Source organism: Magnolia sinica, chromosome 10, assembly GCF_029962835.1.
Source record: "Magnolia sinica isolate HGM2019 chromosome 10, MsV1, whole genome shotgun sequence".
NCBI lineage: Eukaryota > Viridiplantae > Streptophyta > Magnoliopsida > Magnoliales > Magnoliaceae > Magnolia > Magnolia sinica.
This window is the reverse complement of record NC_080582.1, coordinates 5,655,961-5,672,028: the sequence shown is the minus strand read 5'-3', so window position 1 is coordinate 5,672,028 and position 16,068 is coordinate 5,655,961. Positions and strand designations below refer to the sequence as shown.

Sequence of the window (16,068 nt, the reverse complement as noted above, 5' to 3'; positions counted from 1 at the left end):
ACTTTTGTGCAACATCAATATGTATCGATGTAAAATTCTTGTCGGGAATCGTTGCCATGATAGAATTGTTATTGTCATTGTTGCATAAAGTAACAACAGATGCTTGAGTTATCACCGTTCCTTCAGGTAGAATGTATACAAACCTCTTAACTTAAAGTGCTTTTAATTAAGTAACGTTTAAATTTTGTTCCACTCAACCAAGTGATAAATTTGGTAGAACAACGACTTTTCAACTAGATGCAATCCCACTTGCAGTTGGAGCATTTCTCTGGTCTGTGACATATCCTTTGACTGTAAGTTTGTAAAATTGGATTTAGTAGTAGCAAGGTATTTTGTGTAATGTGCTTAGAAAATTTTTGCAGTGCTACAGCCCATAGTGTACAAACGATGATAATTGGTCATTTACCTTCTGGGATTGGAATAGGCACTCATCTGCCATTGTGCCACTTTACATATCTGAGGTAGTGGGCTTTGGAAGTTAAAATGGTTCATATGTAATCTTTAATGTTCAAATTTTTTCAAATTAAAAGGAAATCCTTTACTATATTTCTTCCTCTCATACGTCTGTTTCCATCTCTGAAACACCAGATAGGCACGTGGTGTTTCAGACCAGATTTAGAGGGAGTTCATTTCACTACTGCTTATGGTTTTGGATACAGTTGCCAAATTTAAGAGAGCTGATGAACATGGCAAAGAAATATGAGAAAGATGACATTACTGTAATTCTCTCTCTCCAGCAGTATCATCTTTTTCATAATTCTTTGCCATTATGAGATGATAATGATTATGACATTATTGTGCAGGTCTACTGGGAGCAATTTGTGAAGTTTCTTGATGTATATTGTTGAGTATTGTTCACTTGATTCTAGAGAAGTTGTTGACCAGTAATTGCCTTTCAAAATTTCTTTCTTTTTATTTTGGTGGGATATTTGTAAATATTCAAACTCTGACTTTAAATTTTTGAGACATGGTATTTTACTTGTATGATCAACTGATGACTGTTGTCCATTTTTTTTTTTTTTGTGGGATATCCGTAAATGTTCATACCATGACTCTCGATTTATGAGGCATGGTATTTCACCTGTATAATGAAATAAAGATGAGGTAATGAGTTGCATGAATGGGAAAGGACCATCGTGGTAGGCTTGATTAAGTAAATGTAGGCTTGATTAAGTAACTTTAGAAACATGGAGTTTTGAAGCACCCTAACTTTTACTAATGGACACCTTGACCATATGAATGACTCTACCCAAGTCATTGGCTGAGTTTAGCTGAAATGGTTGATTTATACTGTTTTTGCAAATTCAGTTGGTATTGCTATACCTATATTATTTGGTATTTTGAATAGCTTAATGTTTATTTTGTCTTTGGCTGTTGCAGAGTTTGCTTGTTAAAAAATGAGAAGATTAGTTTATGCTCCCGAGTATTGTCTTTCTTTTTTATGTCATCTTGTCGTCTTTTTTCTTTATAATTTAGTTATTCAGTTTTAGGTCATAAATTTTTCATATGACTATATTGTTTGTATGATGAAATTGATTTTTAGCCATGTGCAGTAAGCTTTCGGATTAAAGCAAAGCTGAGAATAGGGTGTTAGTTGATGGCGAATTGATAACCAGTAGAGGCACATCCATGGAGTTCTCGCTTGCGATTGTTGAGAAGCTATTTGACTGCGAGAAGGCATTGGATCTTGCTGTCAATGAGAACTTTAAATAAACATATAACTATTATGTTGGCATTGTACTTTTGTAAATGGATTAAAATGAATCATTGTATTTTTGATTGAATGAATGAAGAATTGTTTTTGATTAAATGAATGAATGATTTAGCCATGAAGTATTTATCTATATTAGTTTCTATGAGTTGATCTATCAGGGCATGTACTACAATGGTAAGATATGCCATTATTATATTTTATTTAATTATTTATTTTTAAAAAAAAGGCAGTAGCTATGGCTATTAACCGTAGCTATTGTTAATTTCAGCCTATTACTACGGTTCTTGCTCTACTTTTAGCTATAGATATAATTCGTAGTTGTATAAACTTTAGAGTTACGGAAAGTATTGCTACGGATTTAATCCGTGCCTCTTATTTCTATGGCTATAGCTATGAATCGTAGCCATGTATCTAGAAACCGTAGCTGTTGCTGATTTCAGCCTATTGCTACTAATCCTACAACTTGGTTCCCCAAGCTCGTGATTGGGCTGACCTTATCTAGATTCGGATTCAATTTGTCCGGGTCTACGATCGGATCCCACTAGTCGGAACATGGTGGTTGGAGTCCGCTGGATGTGCCTGTTTTGGGCCTAGTTCTCTACCTATGCAGGTTCGATAGATTGCTCAAAATGGCCATTAAAAAAAAAAACTACGAGTTTGTTTATATCTATTTAATTCGCATTCCACTCCACACATTTTAATTACATAAACTATATCCACATTTCCTTCTACATTGTTCTCCATCTTCCATTTTTCTTATTTTATTTGCCTACCTAGAATCTTAAATCTTACGAAGCAAGGTTACTTGACATTTTACTCATTGTATTTTTACTTTATTTGTTTACCCAAGGTTACTTGGCTCTGTGATGTAAGGTTAGATAGTTTTTTCTTATTTATGCCAAGCCCTTATGGGTTATACGAAGCACGGCCAAATATAAAATGCCGAAATTCCATTAAATCCTAAAACTGCTAAAATCATGTGAAGTAGAGACCGCACATTGTGCTTCCTAATTCAAACCTAACTAGTAAAATTTATCCAAAAAAAAAAAACTACTAAATATAGTAAAGATGTTTGAATCAAATCAACATGCCAATTAACTTTTAGATAATCAAACAAGGATTAATTAACTTGACTCTCAAAACTTTAAAGTGAAAGAAAAATAGAAAAAATTAAAATTTAGAAAAAATTAAAATTTAGTAAAAATAATAAACCTTCAAATTTAAATAAATACAATATGCTAACTAATTTTTTTTAATTTGTATATTATAATATCTGTAATAGATTTCCAACATTAATATCTTATATACATTATTATAAATTTTTAATAATTGTAATCTACACACTACCCTTTGATCATCCAAGATGGTTAGAATCCAATTGAGTGAAGAGCCATGGCAATTGAGTGATCAGCCATGGCTCACCGGTGATGGCCCATTACGGACTGCATGGTCAAATGATATGTGACTCACGTATGGTGGTTTTAATTTCAACCGTCCAACTGAAGGTCGCCAAAGTATGAGTTGAAAAGATTCCATCCAAAAGAAGTTTGGAAGAACACGTCCATTATATTAATGACTTGGATCACCTCATCCGCTGGGATTCAACAGCCATGCGCAAGAAAGTCTCTCGAAGGAGGACTCGCGCGGCACGTTTTTTCGGCAAGAGAGTGGTACTGTCCGACCGCACACCAATTCTTCGCGTGGCATCAGTTTTGACAGAGAGATAGGGACGCGGTTTGGCTGGTGACACTGCCATCAGCTGTGGCCAGTGGTCGGTGTTATGTGAACCCCATGATGTATATGTTTTATCCACGCCCTCTATCCATTTTGAAAGATAATTTTATGTTTTTATCTGAAAAATTAGGTTTGTAAAGTTTAGAAAGAAACTTAATTTGCTTATTTTCTTTTTGATAAAGTGAGAGCGCATCTTTTTAAAATCAAAAGTGATTGCAAGCAATTAATAGAAGTGGACAAGGAAATAATATATATATATATATATATATATATATATATATATATATATATATATATATATATATATATATAGGAAAAGGTCTATGGGCTCGACCTCACGAGTCCGTCCCATGAGGTCGTGTGTAGGCCCCACCGTGATTCGTTTCGAACATCTACCCCATCGGTCGGATGCACCATTCCATCTTGGGCCTAGGTCTCAAAAATCAAGTCAATCCACGACTTTTGTGGGCCACACCACATACGAGGTGGGGAGGGGCCGTGCACCATTAAAATATTCATAATCATTTTTGGGCCCACCGAGATGTTTTTAGCAACTCCACCCATCCATTATGTGTGTACCACTTGGATGAGGGTTCGACCAAGTTTTAACAAAGATTCAAAACTCGATGGGCCCCACAAAGTGCTTTTATATGTTTTAACGGTGTCTTTACATGATTTTAGATGGTATGGCTCACGAGTTCCGTATACGGTTGATTTTGGGATATCCCATAATTTAGAGGACCCATCAAATTCACGGTGTTGATGGTCGACACACATCACGTTGGGGCCCACACGGCTCGACCTCACGGAGCTTATCGTGAGGTCGAGCGCATAGTACCTTTTCCCTATATTATACATGGAAACGCTCACCTGCGAACCTGTTCGTACGTACTACGTACGAACTTTTTGAGAACCCATCATAAGTGATGTGGATCCAAAATCTAAACCGTTCATGTGAAGCAACACCTCTTGAAACCCCCTAGGTCCAAGTTTTACTTTGATATAAAACTTTTATGGGCCATGAAAAATGAAAACAGTTTCCTCCTTGATTTGCATTTCTCTTTGCTATGGCCCACCGGAATATTAGATCGGGGTGAAAATTTGTCACATGAGGTTTTATAGGATTCCACATCACATGGACCGTTCAGATTAGACACCCATGGCACGTGTGCAAAAGTGCGCACGTGCGTAGGTGCGCAGGGGAGCATGAAGGGAAATAATATATATCAGCTTAATCTAAAACTTTGCAGCCCCCAAGAAGTTTTTAATGGTGGGCGTTCAATTAACACTGTGCGGTCCACTTGAGATTTGGATCAACCTCATTTTTGGGCTCATACCATAAAATGATTGGAAGAATGGGTGGACGGCATGGATGAAATAGATACATCATAGTGGGGCCCACGGAGCACCGACCACTAGCCATTGGCTAGTGGCAGGGTCAGTTATTTGAGAGAGAGTTCATCAAGGCGTGACGTGGCGTGGCGGGTGGCATCAGTTATGTGAGAGAGACAGGTGGCATACCGAGGCATCCAAGTCCGTACAGGTTGGGAGGTTGAGTAGCTGTCCATGATGGGTCCCATCCTTGATGAAGAATCTGCTTGGGGGGAGATCTTAATCGTTCAATTGATGGCCCACGGATCAAAGGTTGAGAATGCAGTACAGCAGTGGTCCATTGAAGAAAGGCCCCACAGTGAATGGCTATGATGTTCCAATCTGGGATATTTTCAGGGAATCCCCATTCATGCATGGCCCCAATCTGGATGAGGGGATGCAATACACGCTGAGACCAGCCACATCAATGGCCTGGATCACCGAACCATTGTCCCACTAATCCAAAACAGACGGAACGATTGTATGCACGTCACACGTGTGCCAGATCCAACCTGCTCATCCGGCAGGTATGATAGTGGATATTGTATCATCATTCATTCTGATATGATGATCGGGTGGGCCACAGATGTACGTTGAATCTGAACCGTCTTTCTTGAAGGCCCATTTATTTTTTACGGTTAAGGCCCGCCCGATTATTAGATCAGCCTCGTTATTGAGACAAGTTACCCATTCGTGCCTGATGAGCAGCTTCGATCTCCCACACGTGTTTCAACTTGCCATGTGCAAGAGCGGGTGCCAGCAGAAAGAAACCAAAGAAAGAGGACCATGCTTACTACTGTATGACGACCCACACGTGTGCATGGTCTGGACATGCAGCACGCATGCACCAGGATCTAAACCATCCAAATGTATTCCGCACTGTATGTGGACCCAACTTAGAACTTCTACTCGACGGGTGATCTTAACTTGCTGATCTTGCCCATCAAACGAACCGCTAATGAAAACCAATCAACGATCCAGGTTACACAAATAAATGTCCATTCATCACTGAGTAGGATTGTCCAAAAATATGTATATTTTATGTATGATATATCTACATAAGGTCCCACAACTTGGACGGTCTAAACATAGGTAAAAATGTGACATTTGTATAACGGTTTTGTGCAATCTATGGATTATTCACACTCCTTAAAAATATCAAACAACGTCTCATAAGAAGATCCCGATGAATTTTCGTACTAAATTGCGACTAACTCACGGAAATATTAATCGCACCATGGGGTTCAGATGCACGGATTCTTAAATAATCAGAGTCGTCCATTTTATGTTTCATATTATTTCTATGAAACTAGATGGACCATATATAAAATATTATTGAGTAAATTATTCTTACCCCATTAAGTGGAAAACTCAACGTGTCAAATTAACTGAATAATCAATGATCAGGACCGTTCTTTCTGAATGAAAATATATTTAAATACATTTAATTGATTTTAAAATATGATGGACGGTTCCGATTATCTTCACGTGGCCCCATAACGCAATGTATGAAAAGATGCTTAGTCGCGATGTAGACAACAACGAACTAGAAGCGTGAGTGAGAGAGCACCGAACAGTCCGTTTGCTGGAGGCATTTTCACTGCTATAAATAGAGCTCGAGAAACGCGAAAAGGCAAAACCGCTTCTTCTCTCTCACAACCGCCACAAAAAAAGCAAGAGAGAGAGGAGACAGATCAAAGGCGTGAGATAGAAGAGAGAGAGAGAGAGAGAGGCGTGTGTCGTTGAGGCGGTTTCGCTTATGTAGGTTCGCGTGGCGTGTGAGCAAAGCTCTTTTCTCTTCTCTTTCTCTGTCGAATCTCATCATTCAACCACAACAACAACAACAAAAAAAAAAAGCACCACAACGAAAAGGTAATACAAAACGCTGAAAAAGCATCACACACGGCTCTAGGAATTCCCTCTCTCGCTCTCTAACTGCTTTTTGTCTCTGCTTTACTTTCAGATCAGATCGCTTTCGATTCCTCCCACATTTAGACGATTTTGCTGTTTCGATCGTCGCTCTTCCGCTTTCTCGTTGATTACTGACGCTTTTTTAAATTCCATTGATGATTTCTCTTTAGCTTTTGAAATCCGCCTTTTTTTAATGTCTTTCGTCGATTTTCAATAATCTACCTAAGTCTCCAAGATTTTCAGTTTCTCGTCGTTTTGATCTAAGTTCTCTTGAGTTCTGAACCTTTTCCTCGAATCTCACCGTTGATTTCGGCTTCTGCGCTTCCGATCGTTTTGTTTATCGTGCTTTCCGTAGTAAAATCGACATCTCTGCTTATCTCCCGTCACGCTTTGATTTTGACGATTTTTTCAAGAACCGCAGCCGATCTCGAACGAGTTTTGTTGAATTTCAAGCAGCTTCCGATCTCGACCCTCGTTATTATCTCGTCTTTCATCTCAACCATCCGATCTCAGATATAAAATAAAAAATTTAAAAAAAATCCTCTGCTTTTCCGATTCTGCTTCGATTCGAGATTCTCTTTACGATTATAAGATCTTTTAATCATCATTAAGGAGTTTTAATCTTCTTCGGTTATTTTCTTTCTAGAAATTCTCGTAAATGGAGCGCGAGAATAGGAAACGAGGAAGAGAAGAAGAAGAAGAAGAAGGAAGGAGAGATTTCAAGGAAAACACAAAGAAGCTGGAATTTCTCGGCGGCCTTGAAGACAGCGAGATTTTCAAGTTCTCGGATTCGTTTGGGCCGCTTGGAGTCTTCGAATTCCCCTGGGCGAAGGAGGAAATTCTCGTCTCGGAATCGGACGAGTGGAAGTCGCACGACGTTTTCCACTCCTCCCTGATCGACGGTTGCTCGGTCGAGTTCCCAATCGAAGGGCCGGGTCAGATTCCCGCGCCGGTGGTGCTTCCCGCGGAGGAGCCAGAGGTCGGATCGTGGCCGTCAGAAGAGGAAGAGATCGATGGTGCAGATTGCATCTGGAGCTGTGTGCTGAGTCAGCCGCTTTCGATTGAAGCGAGCAAGCTCTCCAACGTATAAGAAGAGGTAACATGTTAAAAAAACAAAATTCCTTTTTTTTTTTTTTTTTTAAAAATATTCGTTCGATTTTGATTGTTAAAAAGCGTAACGAAATGACATTATTACCCATCTCATTCTCAGAATGTCAGTCCTGTCCCTTCGTTATCCACGAATTGGGATAACGATGGTTTTGTCATCTGTGGAAACAGATCTCCTTTTGGTTGGTAAATGCCTGTTGGCGGGAATGTTCGTTTGCTAGACGGATAGTTGACCATTCTCTAACAAAATAGTACGGTGACCTTCTAACACGAAACATCGCGTGGTGGTAAGAAATCCAGCCCATTCAATTTTCTGAACCAATTGTTGACCATTCATTTTGTTTAATAGTCGTCGTTGTACGGCTTAGATTTCTTGCGAATGCGATTTTAGAAGAAAATACACTACATAGCAAGCCTACTCGAGTGCCACGTGTGAAAAGGATAAGTTGCCACATTTTGAAAATGAAAACACATGCGTCTCTCTCCCGTTGGTACCTATAGTGGTCTCTTTCTCTGGCTCGAGCGAAACAGACTTATTATTTGGCTTTGTTTCCCAGGTAAGAATGACTGGACATTCAGGTGGCCACCTTCGAAGAAATACTTTAAACCCTCTAAATTCATCTTGGATGGGCCACCTGAGCCTTTAAATACTGTGATTTTTGAGTAATTCCTTCGTCCTAATGAAATCCATCATTCATATGATTGAATTATGCATAAACAAAATGGTGGGCCCAAAATAGAACTAATGGTGGGATTCACGTGCTAAAGTTTTTCCTAGGGTGTGACCTCAAGGGCTTCTTGATGGTCATAATTTAGGGCTTGTTTGGAATATGGGATTAATTAAATGGTATGGATTGTATTAAATATGATTAATACCATTAACCATGATAGCATGTGGGAAAATTCCTTTGTATTTTGGTCATCTAATCCTCATATTTAGAATAAAAATCTTGATACGAGAAAAACAATGGATTAAGCAAAACCCTATTTAGTGGACCACATGATTATAATCAATGAACTAAATTCATAAACGGATGTTAGTCACTTGTACACTTGTATAACTAAGATGTCATGTGATGGAAGGACGGCATGGATAAAACACATGCATCAATGTGGAGCTCACATATATAGCCAAAAATTCATTTAAAAAAAATACAAATCCATTCTACCTAATCCCAACCATTTCCGTCCTCCATGAACCACCAGTGGAATTTGAACAAGACCAAATTCAATTCCATCCCATCTAATTCTATCTAAGCCCATTTGTTGAATTGGCCCTTAACATTTGAAAGTGAGCATTAGGGGTCTTTTGGCACAGTGGATTGGAGGGGGTTGGAGGGGATTGGCAATCCCCTGACTATTTGGTAGCATAAAGTACCTATGGGTTGCAAATTCAGAGGGTTTCCAATCCCCTTTTTGAGGGAGTTTGCAATCCAACGTGAGAGCTTAGATTACACCTAAAATCATTTCAATAGTTGTAGGTGTAACATGTATGTCACTGTACACCGTCATTCTATTAGGCACATGGCCCACTAATGATGATCAGCACCGTCCAAACATTGTCCAGCACCATCCAAACATTGTCCATATTAATCAACGATTAAAAATCGTTGGTTAGTCACTCAGACATGATCTTGTGCTTGCGGTCCATCCGAGACTTAGAATTTCATCATTTTCAGGCAAAGCATATATTTCAGCAGGCTTATCACAACCATAGTGTCAAAAATTATATATCTCATTAATTAAGGATATTAAAGTTGATTTAGTAATTAAATTCAAACCCATGTAAATATACCATGCATAGATATTTTTGAATTAAAGTTGATTTACACTCCAAGGTGCCAAACATACCAGGAGGATTGCCAATCCCAGGGGTTGCCAATCCTGGGGTTCCGAATCTAGGGGGTTCTGAATCCACGCTTCCAAACAGGCCTCCTTTATGCAAGGTGCGTGATAAAAGGGATGCGCATTGCCTGCGCCGGGCAACAAGGAGGAGGTATATGGGGCCGGTTGCGGTGCTACATCAAACACATGAAACTAGGAACAATGAGACGTTTTAGAGTATGTATCAGGCAAAACATGAGACGTTTAAATCTGAAGTAGACCGCATCACTTGATGATAATGATGAGGTAGATTTAAATTTCAAGTAGACCGCACCACATGAAACTAGGCCGATGAAGATACCTACTGCTGAAAGCTTCCCATGGTCTGCCGTTATGCTTATTTGAGATGACCGGGATGGAAAACACAAAAATCAGCTTGATGTAAAGCTTGCGTGGCTTTCAAGAAATTTTAATGGTGGGTATTCAATTATCACTGTTTCCTATAATATGGTCCATTTGAGCATTGAATCTGACTCTTGTGTGGGCTCATAAACTGAAATGAGGCGATGAAACAGACGACCCGAGTTGATATAATACATGCATTGTTGTGGATCACACACAACTTCGGTTTGCAGGAATCTCCAAAACCATAGCTGCACGCAATCCGCTCCCGATGGCGAGGTGAATCTCGTGAAAGTTTCACCCACGTGACTCTCGGTGGGCGAGGTTAAAACCTTTAAAAATCAGAGAACAGTTTCGGCATGGAATTCGATTTTTATGGATATGACCCCGGGTTTGTTGCGAATGGCATATTGTTATGATGGAAGCGGATTGTGTACTGAGTAACTCAGTACAGTAAGCGTACTGAGTAAACTCTGTGGGCCCTAGTGTCATTCATACATTATATCCACTCCGTTCATCTCTTTTAACACATAATTTTAGGGCTTTACTGAAAAAATGGAGTATATACAAACCTCAAATGGACCACACCACCGGAAACAGTGTGAATTGAACATCTACCGTTGAAAATTTCATGGGGACAACAGAAGTTTTAGATCAAGCTGATATTTGTGTTTTCCCTTCATCCATGTCTTTCCTATCTTATGAACAGGTTGGATGACAAATAAACATCACTGGGGGCCTTAGAAAGTTTTCAACGGTTGAAATCAATATTTCCACTTTTTCCAGTGGTACGGTCCACTTGAACTTTATATATGTATCAATTTTGGGTTGAACCCATAAAATGATCTGGAAAAACGAATGGACGGCGTGGATAAACCACACGCATTCGCGGTGGGCCCAACTGAGTTTACTCAGTACGATAAGAGCGTACTGAGTAACTCAGTACGCAATCCGATTCCTGTTGTGATACCCTTTTTCTCTACTTCGAGGGCGCTTTTGTCAGTTTTTATAATTGATGCCAATCATGTGCTTGCCATGATTGGTAAGTAAGCTGTTAATGACAAGACGAGTTTCGTTTTGTCTCTGTAGCCACTCGGGATGGAGGGGTGTCACCACTCATGGCCCACATGCTGAGATGGTCCAATGATTCGAGCCGTCCATGTTCTGGCTGCTGCCATAGATAAGCTATCCACCATCATAACCCGTTGATTTTTTTGGGTTGATTCCGAGCCATTGTTCGAAATTCATCCGCAGATAGTGATGATCACAATCATCCATCCAGCGTAAGTTTTACGGTGGTTCGTGGGGAATAGAGTCCACCGCATCGATGGTTCCAATCATAGTAACGCTCAGCATGTGGGCCACACAGGGCAACAACTGAACCGCCACGGAGGAAAAATGGTATCTGATTCGATAACCGTGGTTTCATAGAAACTCTCCTACATGATAGGACAGAGGATGATTGATGAATCATGACCGTCCATCTAGTGGACCTTAGCTTTGATTTAGATGGCATGTGTATCTAAACATCAGGCGAATTAAATAATCTTGGGCCTTTGCTTCTCCCCGGCCGTTCATTTGAAGTCTACGATTGGATGGATAGGATCTTGTGTAGTGAACTTTATCCATGGTCCAATTTGGGGTCTGTCTGGCTGGTCCGACTCCCAGTCCATCGTCCCATCTCCCACGTGTATAGTCGGAGGGGGACGCGGTTCGGCTGGTGACCCGAACACCAGCAAGCTAGCTGGTGTCAAAACTCTATGGACCCCTCCATGATGTATGTGTTTAATCCATGTTGTCCATCCGTTTTGTCATCTTCTTTTAAGGAATTAGGCCAAAAATGAGGCAGATCCAAAGGTCAAGTGGGCCACACCACAGGAAACAGTGAGGAGAGTGATGTTGATCATTGAGATCTTCTTACCATTTACTAGGGCTGTACACGAACCGAGTTAGCTCGGTTAGCTCGCTCAACTTGACTCGAAAAAGCTCAATTTGACTTGGTTTGAAATTGAGTTCGAGCTGATTTTTTAGACTCAGAAAAAATTTCGAACCAAGTTTGAGCTTGCCCGAGCTCGACTCGGATCGAACTCCAACTTGAATCAAACTCAGTTTGGTTAATTGATTACTTTGATATCCTTTTTTTCTTAATTTTGATGTTGCCTACAAAGTGTTTGATGAAATACTTGTAAAATTGTTGCGGTTGTTTTATATAAAGTGAGAATTTAAACATGCAGTATATACGTTTGTGAAAATATTGTATAGGCGAACTCATCTCGAATTATTCCAAGCTACTGGCTGAACAAAGCCAAGCCGGCCAATCAGGCTAGAAGACCAAGCCGAGCCAAGTTCGAGCTAGGGTCAGCTAGTGGCCAAGTCAAGTCGAGTTGTGCCAAGATCGACTCAGTTCGACTCGTGTACACCTCTACCATTTAGTGTACACCTCTACCATTTATGGTAATGTTTATTTGCCTCCAAAAATTTTCTAACAGTAACCGATGAATTCCCACTATTTCTTGCTCTGCGTCTCAATTGAGTTTTAAATATATTTCATTTTCTAAACGATCTGAAAAAATAATGGATGACATAGATAAAATACGTACATCATGGTGGGCCAACACCAGCTAACTGGCTGGTGTTAAGGTCATCATCCAAACCGCGTCCGTGGGAGATAGGTATGGTATAATCATAGCACTTGATCATTTGCCTTGGAAAAGCTAGAGGGGGTGGGGTCCTGGAGCGTGGAGCTCTACGTAAAGAGCAGTGATTATCTCAACGCGTTTTCATTGTAATAAGCTTTTTACAGCACATAATTTCGTCTTAAGAAATGCCTTATTTCTAGAATATAATCCGTCTAAGCAGGGCTCTGTTGTGGCTACCGCCATGTATGATTTTTATCCACACCGTCCATCCATTTTTCCAGATCGTTATAGGATATGAACCCAAAGATAAGGTAGATCCCAGGCTCAAGTGGGTCACATGGTAGAAATTGAATTCCCACTATTAAAAACTGACAAGGAATCGTAGCAGTTTTGGACTAAACTGATATTTTTGTTTTCCCTTCATCCGGTTCTATATAACCTTATGGAAAGGTTGTACGGAAAATAAGCATCACGGTGGCCCCTAAGAAGGTTTCAACAGTAGGTGTCATTACTACCGCTGCTTCATGTGGTGTGGTCCACATGACCTTTGGATCTCCGTAATGTTTGAACTCATAAGGTTCAATGATCTAGAAAAATGGATGAACGGCGTGGATTAGACCCTCATATCACTTTGGGCCCCACAGAGCCACGCCTGATCAATAATGTTCCCCGCAATCCGCTTCCTTTCTACTTTAAGTGCTTTTTCAATGGACTCGCACATTGTCGTAATTGACGGATAAGCCCTTAAGGGCCTGTTTGGCCGGGCAGACTGGTTGGTATTAAAGTGGATTACATGGATTTCAAAATAATGATAGATGCGTCAGTGAATTGGTGCAAGATCTATGAGATTACTATATCGGTCTGTTTGGCACTACCGGCCAATCCCGGAATTAAACCTTCCAATCCCTTTTAATTCCTCGAACCAAACACGTCCCAGGCAATTTTAAAAGGGATCGGGGTGGATTCGATGAGATTTAAGGGTAATGATGGTGGTGTCAGTGGATTGTCTTAGGATGCATGGGATTGCTATATCCCAGTAACAGGATCCCGTGTCTGTTTGGCATGCCTGGCCAATCCTGGGATCTATCTTCCAATCTGCCGGGCCAAACAGGCCCTAACCGTCTGAGAATTCCGAATCGCCCCCCTGAATGACGTTACGGGGCATACTCGTCTTTTCCTCTAGTTTATTTAAGAGGGTATGCTCTGATAGTACATCCGACCATATAAGCACATCAAACGTCTTGGATGTCTTGGATCACTCGAAAAGGTTCCTACCTGCACAATCATAAAACCCCATGGTTCAGTAATCCAGACCATTGGCTTGATGCGGCGCATCGTGGATTGACGATCTTAGTCACGAACCTTTGCTCTTGGGCACTCACCATGTTGAGTATAAAATACAATCTCTCCATCAAGCATGCCATGGTCCTGCGGCCAAAATCGACGAGATCCACAACTCAGGTGGGCCATTCCATATGGCACAAGGGGGAGGGGATGCCAATCATAGGTTTGCAGGTAAACCACCATTGTTTGTGTCTTTTATCAAACCCCTCGGTCAGGTGTAACTCACCAGGATGAATAAAAGATTCAAAAATCAACAAAATGGGAAAATCAGGCACTCGTCACTGTGTGATATTAGAGCTTTCAGGAGAAATGTTGGATTGTTTCCATCCCTTGGGAAGTTTTTACAAGGCTGGTGTTTTGTAAGCACAGTGACAATAAGGGTGGTCACCTGATCGAAGGAGTGGATTTTACACATACAAAGCCCTGTAGAGCTTGGGTGGACGTGAATTGAGGATTGCTCTTTCTGGTTATTCATGTGCCCAAAATTTAAGTCAATACATAACATTAGATGAGTTACCTCAAAGGATGAATATTTGATGCCAATTTTAAATTAGCTAGTATACTAATATATTGGTATTATTGATTATTGTATAGTAAATAAGTGTTGATAGATTGGTAATCTAATGGATGAGAAACAGGCATTCATGAACTATCCAACTTGTAGGATCCATGTTAGATGGTGAACAATAATAAACCTTTTTAAATCCATAAATATGATGGACAATAAGGTAGGGCATGTGCTTGATTAATGAATGATATTATCTTGACACATGGCAGGTCACATAAAAACTTTGATTACTTGAAAGAATATTATTGGGACTTGTGAAAGCACATAAAGAAAAATCAAACAAGGTAATCACAATTTAACAAACAAAGCCAAACAAAGAATAATTTGAATTTTATGTGGAAAAATCATTTCGAAAAAAAATCATAGCACAAAGCGACAGATAATACACTATGAAAGCAATATTATAAGAGATATATGATCTAAGCGATTCGAATAACCCCTCAAATCTCCTTTGAATCCCTAGATATGCCCTTGAATCCTTTCAAACAACTTAAAAAGCCCCTAAACCCTTAAGAACAACTTAGAAAGCTCTAATCTTCTCCTTAATTCTAACTAGTCACAGTATATATACTACCCAACAGGAATAGAAAACAAATTGTGCACTTACACAATTCTACATGTGTCTTCGATGAGTCCTTCATTGACATCACCAACTATCGAGGATCAGCCGATGACATCGAAGATCTTTCAATACTATCGAGTAACAACCTCCAAAATTGTTCGATAATCAATTATGATTTTTTTAGATTTTCTTCATGGACTCGAGTAGTCCATTAACATCATCCATAGATCCAATTACATATAAATTTAAGACGTTATACAATGAATATAATAGCTCGTAAATAAACACTCTCCAATTATACACGACACATACATGTAATATATCTTTAACTAATAGGTTTAACCCCAGCTCAACATGGCCCTGGCCTAGCACTCTAATGTAAGGGCCAGGACCAGGGCCTCTTTAACCGGCTTGGCCTGGCCAGGTCCCATTGCCACCCCTGGATGGACCATGACCATGCCCTCAAAATCCTGCATGATAGAAAATAAAATCTGAACCTGAAAGCACACGACAACCTAAGGGGCATGGGACATAGCAGCTGTCCATTAAGTGGGACCCAGTGTCTCAATCGATGATCATCTGACAGAAAACTGAGGCCTGTCAACTTAAAAGCATGCTACATGTAGAAAAGCAGCAGACAGACCGTCCGCTTTGTTCCCACCTGACGTTTGACGGTCCTAAGCTCTGATCCAATGGTCCAAACGGTGTGACCCACTTGATAGATGCATCGAATACCCTACACGTGTCAGGTTGGAACATGTCGACTGTAAGCGTGTGGGAGTACGTGTGTTTGGCCGAAAACCTTCCACATGCTGGAAAAGGGACCAAATACGGTCGATTTACAGTCTTCCAACCTGAGATAATATTCCTGATGCATGGACCATCCACAGCA

General features: G+C 40.1%; 1 protein-coding gene across 1 annotated transcript; it reads left to right on the top strand.

The window, feature by feature from the left end:
- Positions 1–6,520: 6,520 nt before the first annotated feature.
- LOC131257836 (uncharacterized) lies at positions 6,521–7,995 on the top strand. Its single transcript, XM_058258746.1, has 2 exons — positions 6,521–6,691; positions 7,377–7,995. Exon 2 carries the CDS (start codon positions 7,389–7,391, stop codon positions 7,818–7,820), a length of 432 nt encoding a protein of 143 aa, XP_058114729.1. The 5' UTR covers positions 6,521–6,691; positions 7,377–7,388; the 3' UTR covers positions 7,821–7,995.
- Positions 7,996–16,068: the final 8,073 nt, after the last annotated feature.

Coding starts and splice junctions, on each gene's coding strand:
- LOC131257836 (XM_058258746.1), top strand. CDS start 7,389: ATGGAGCGCGAGAATAGGAAACGAGGAAGAGAAGAAGAAGAAGAAGAA.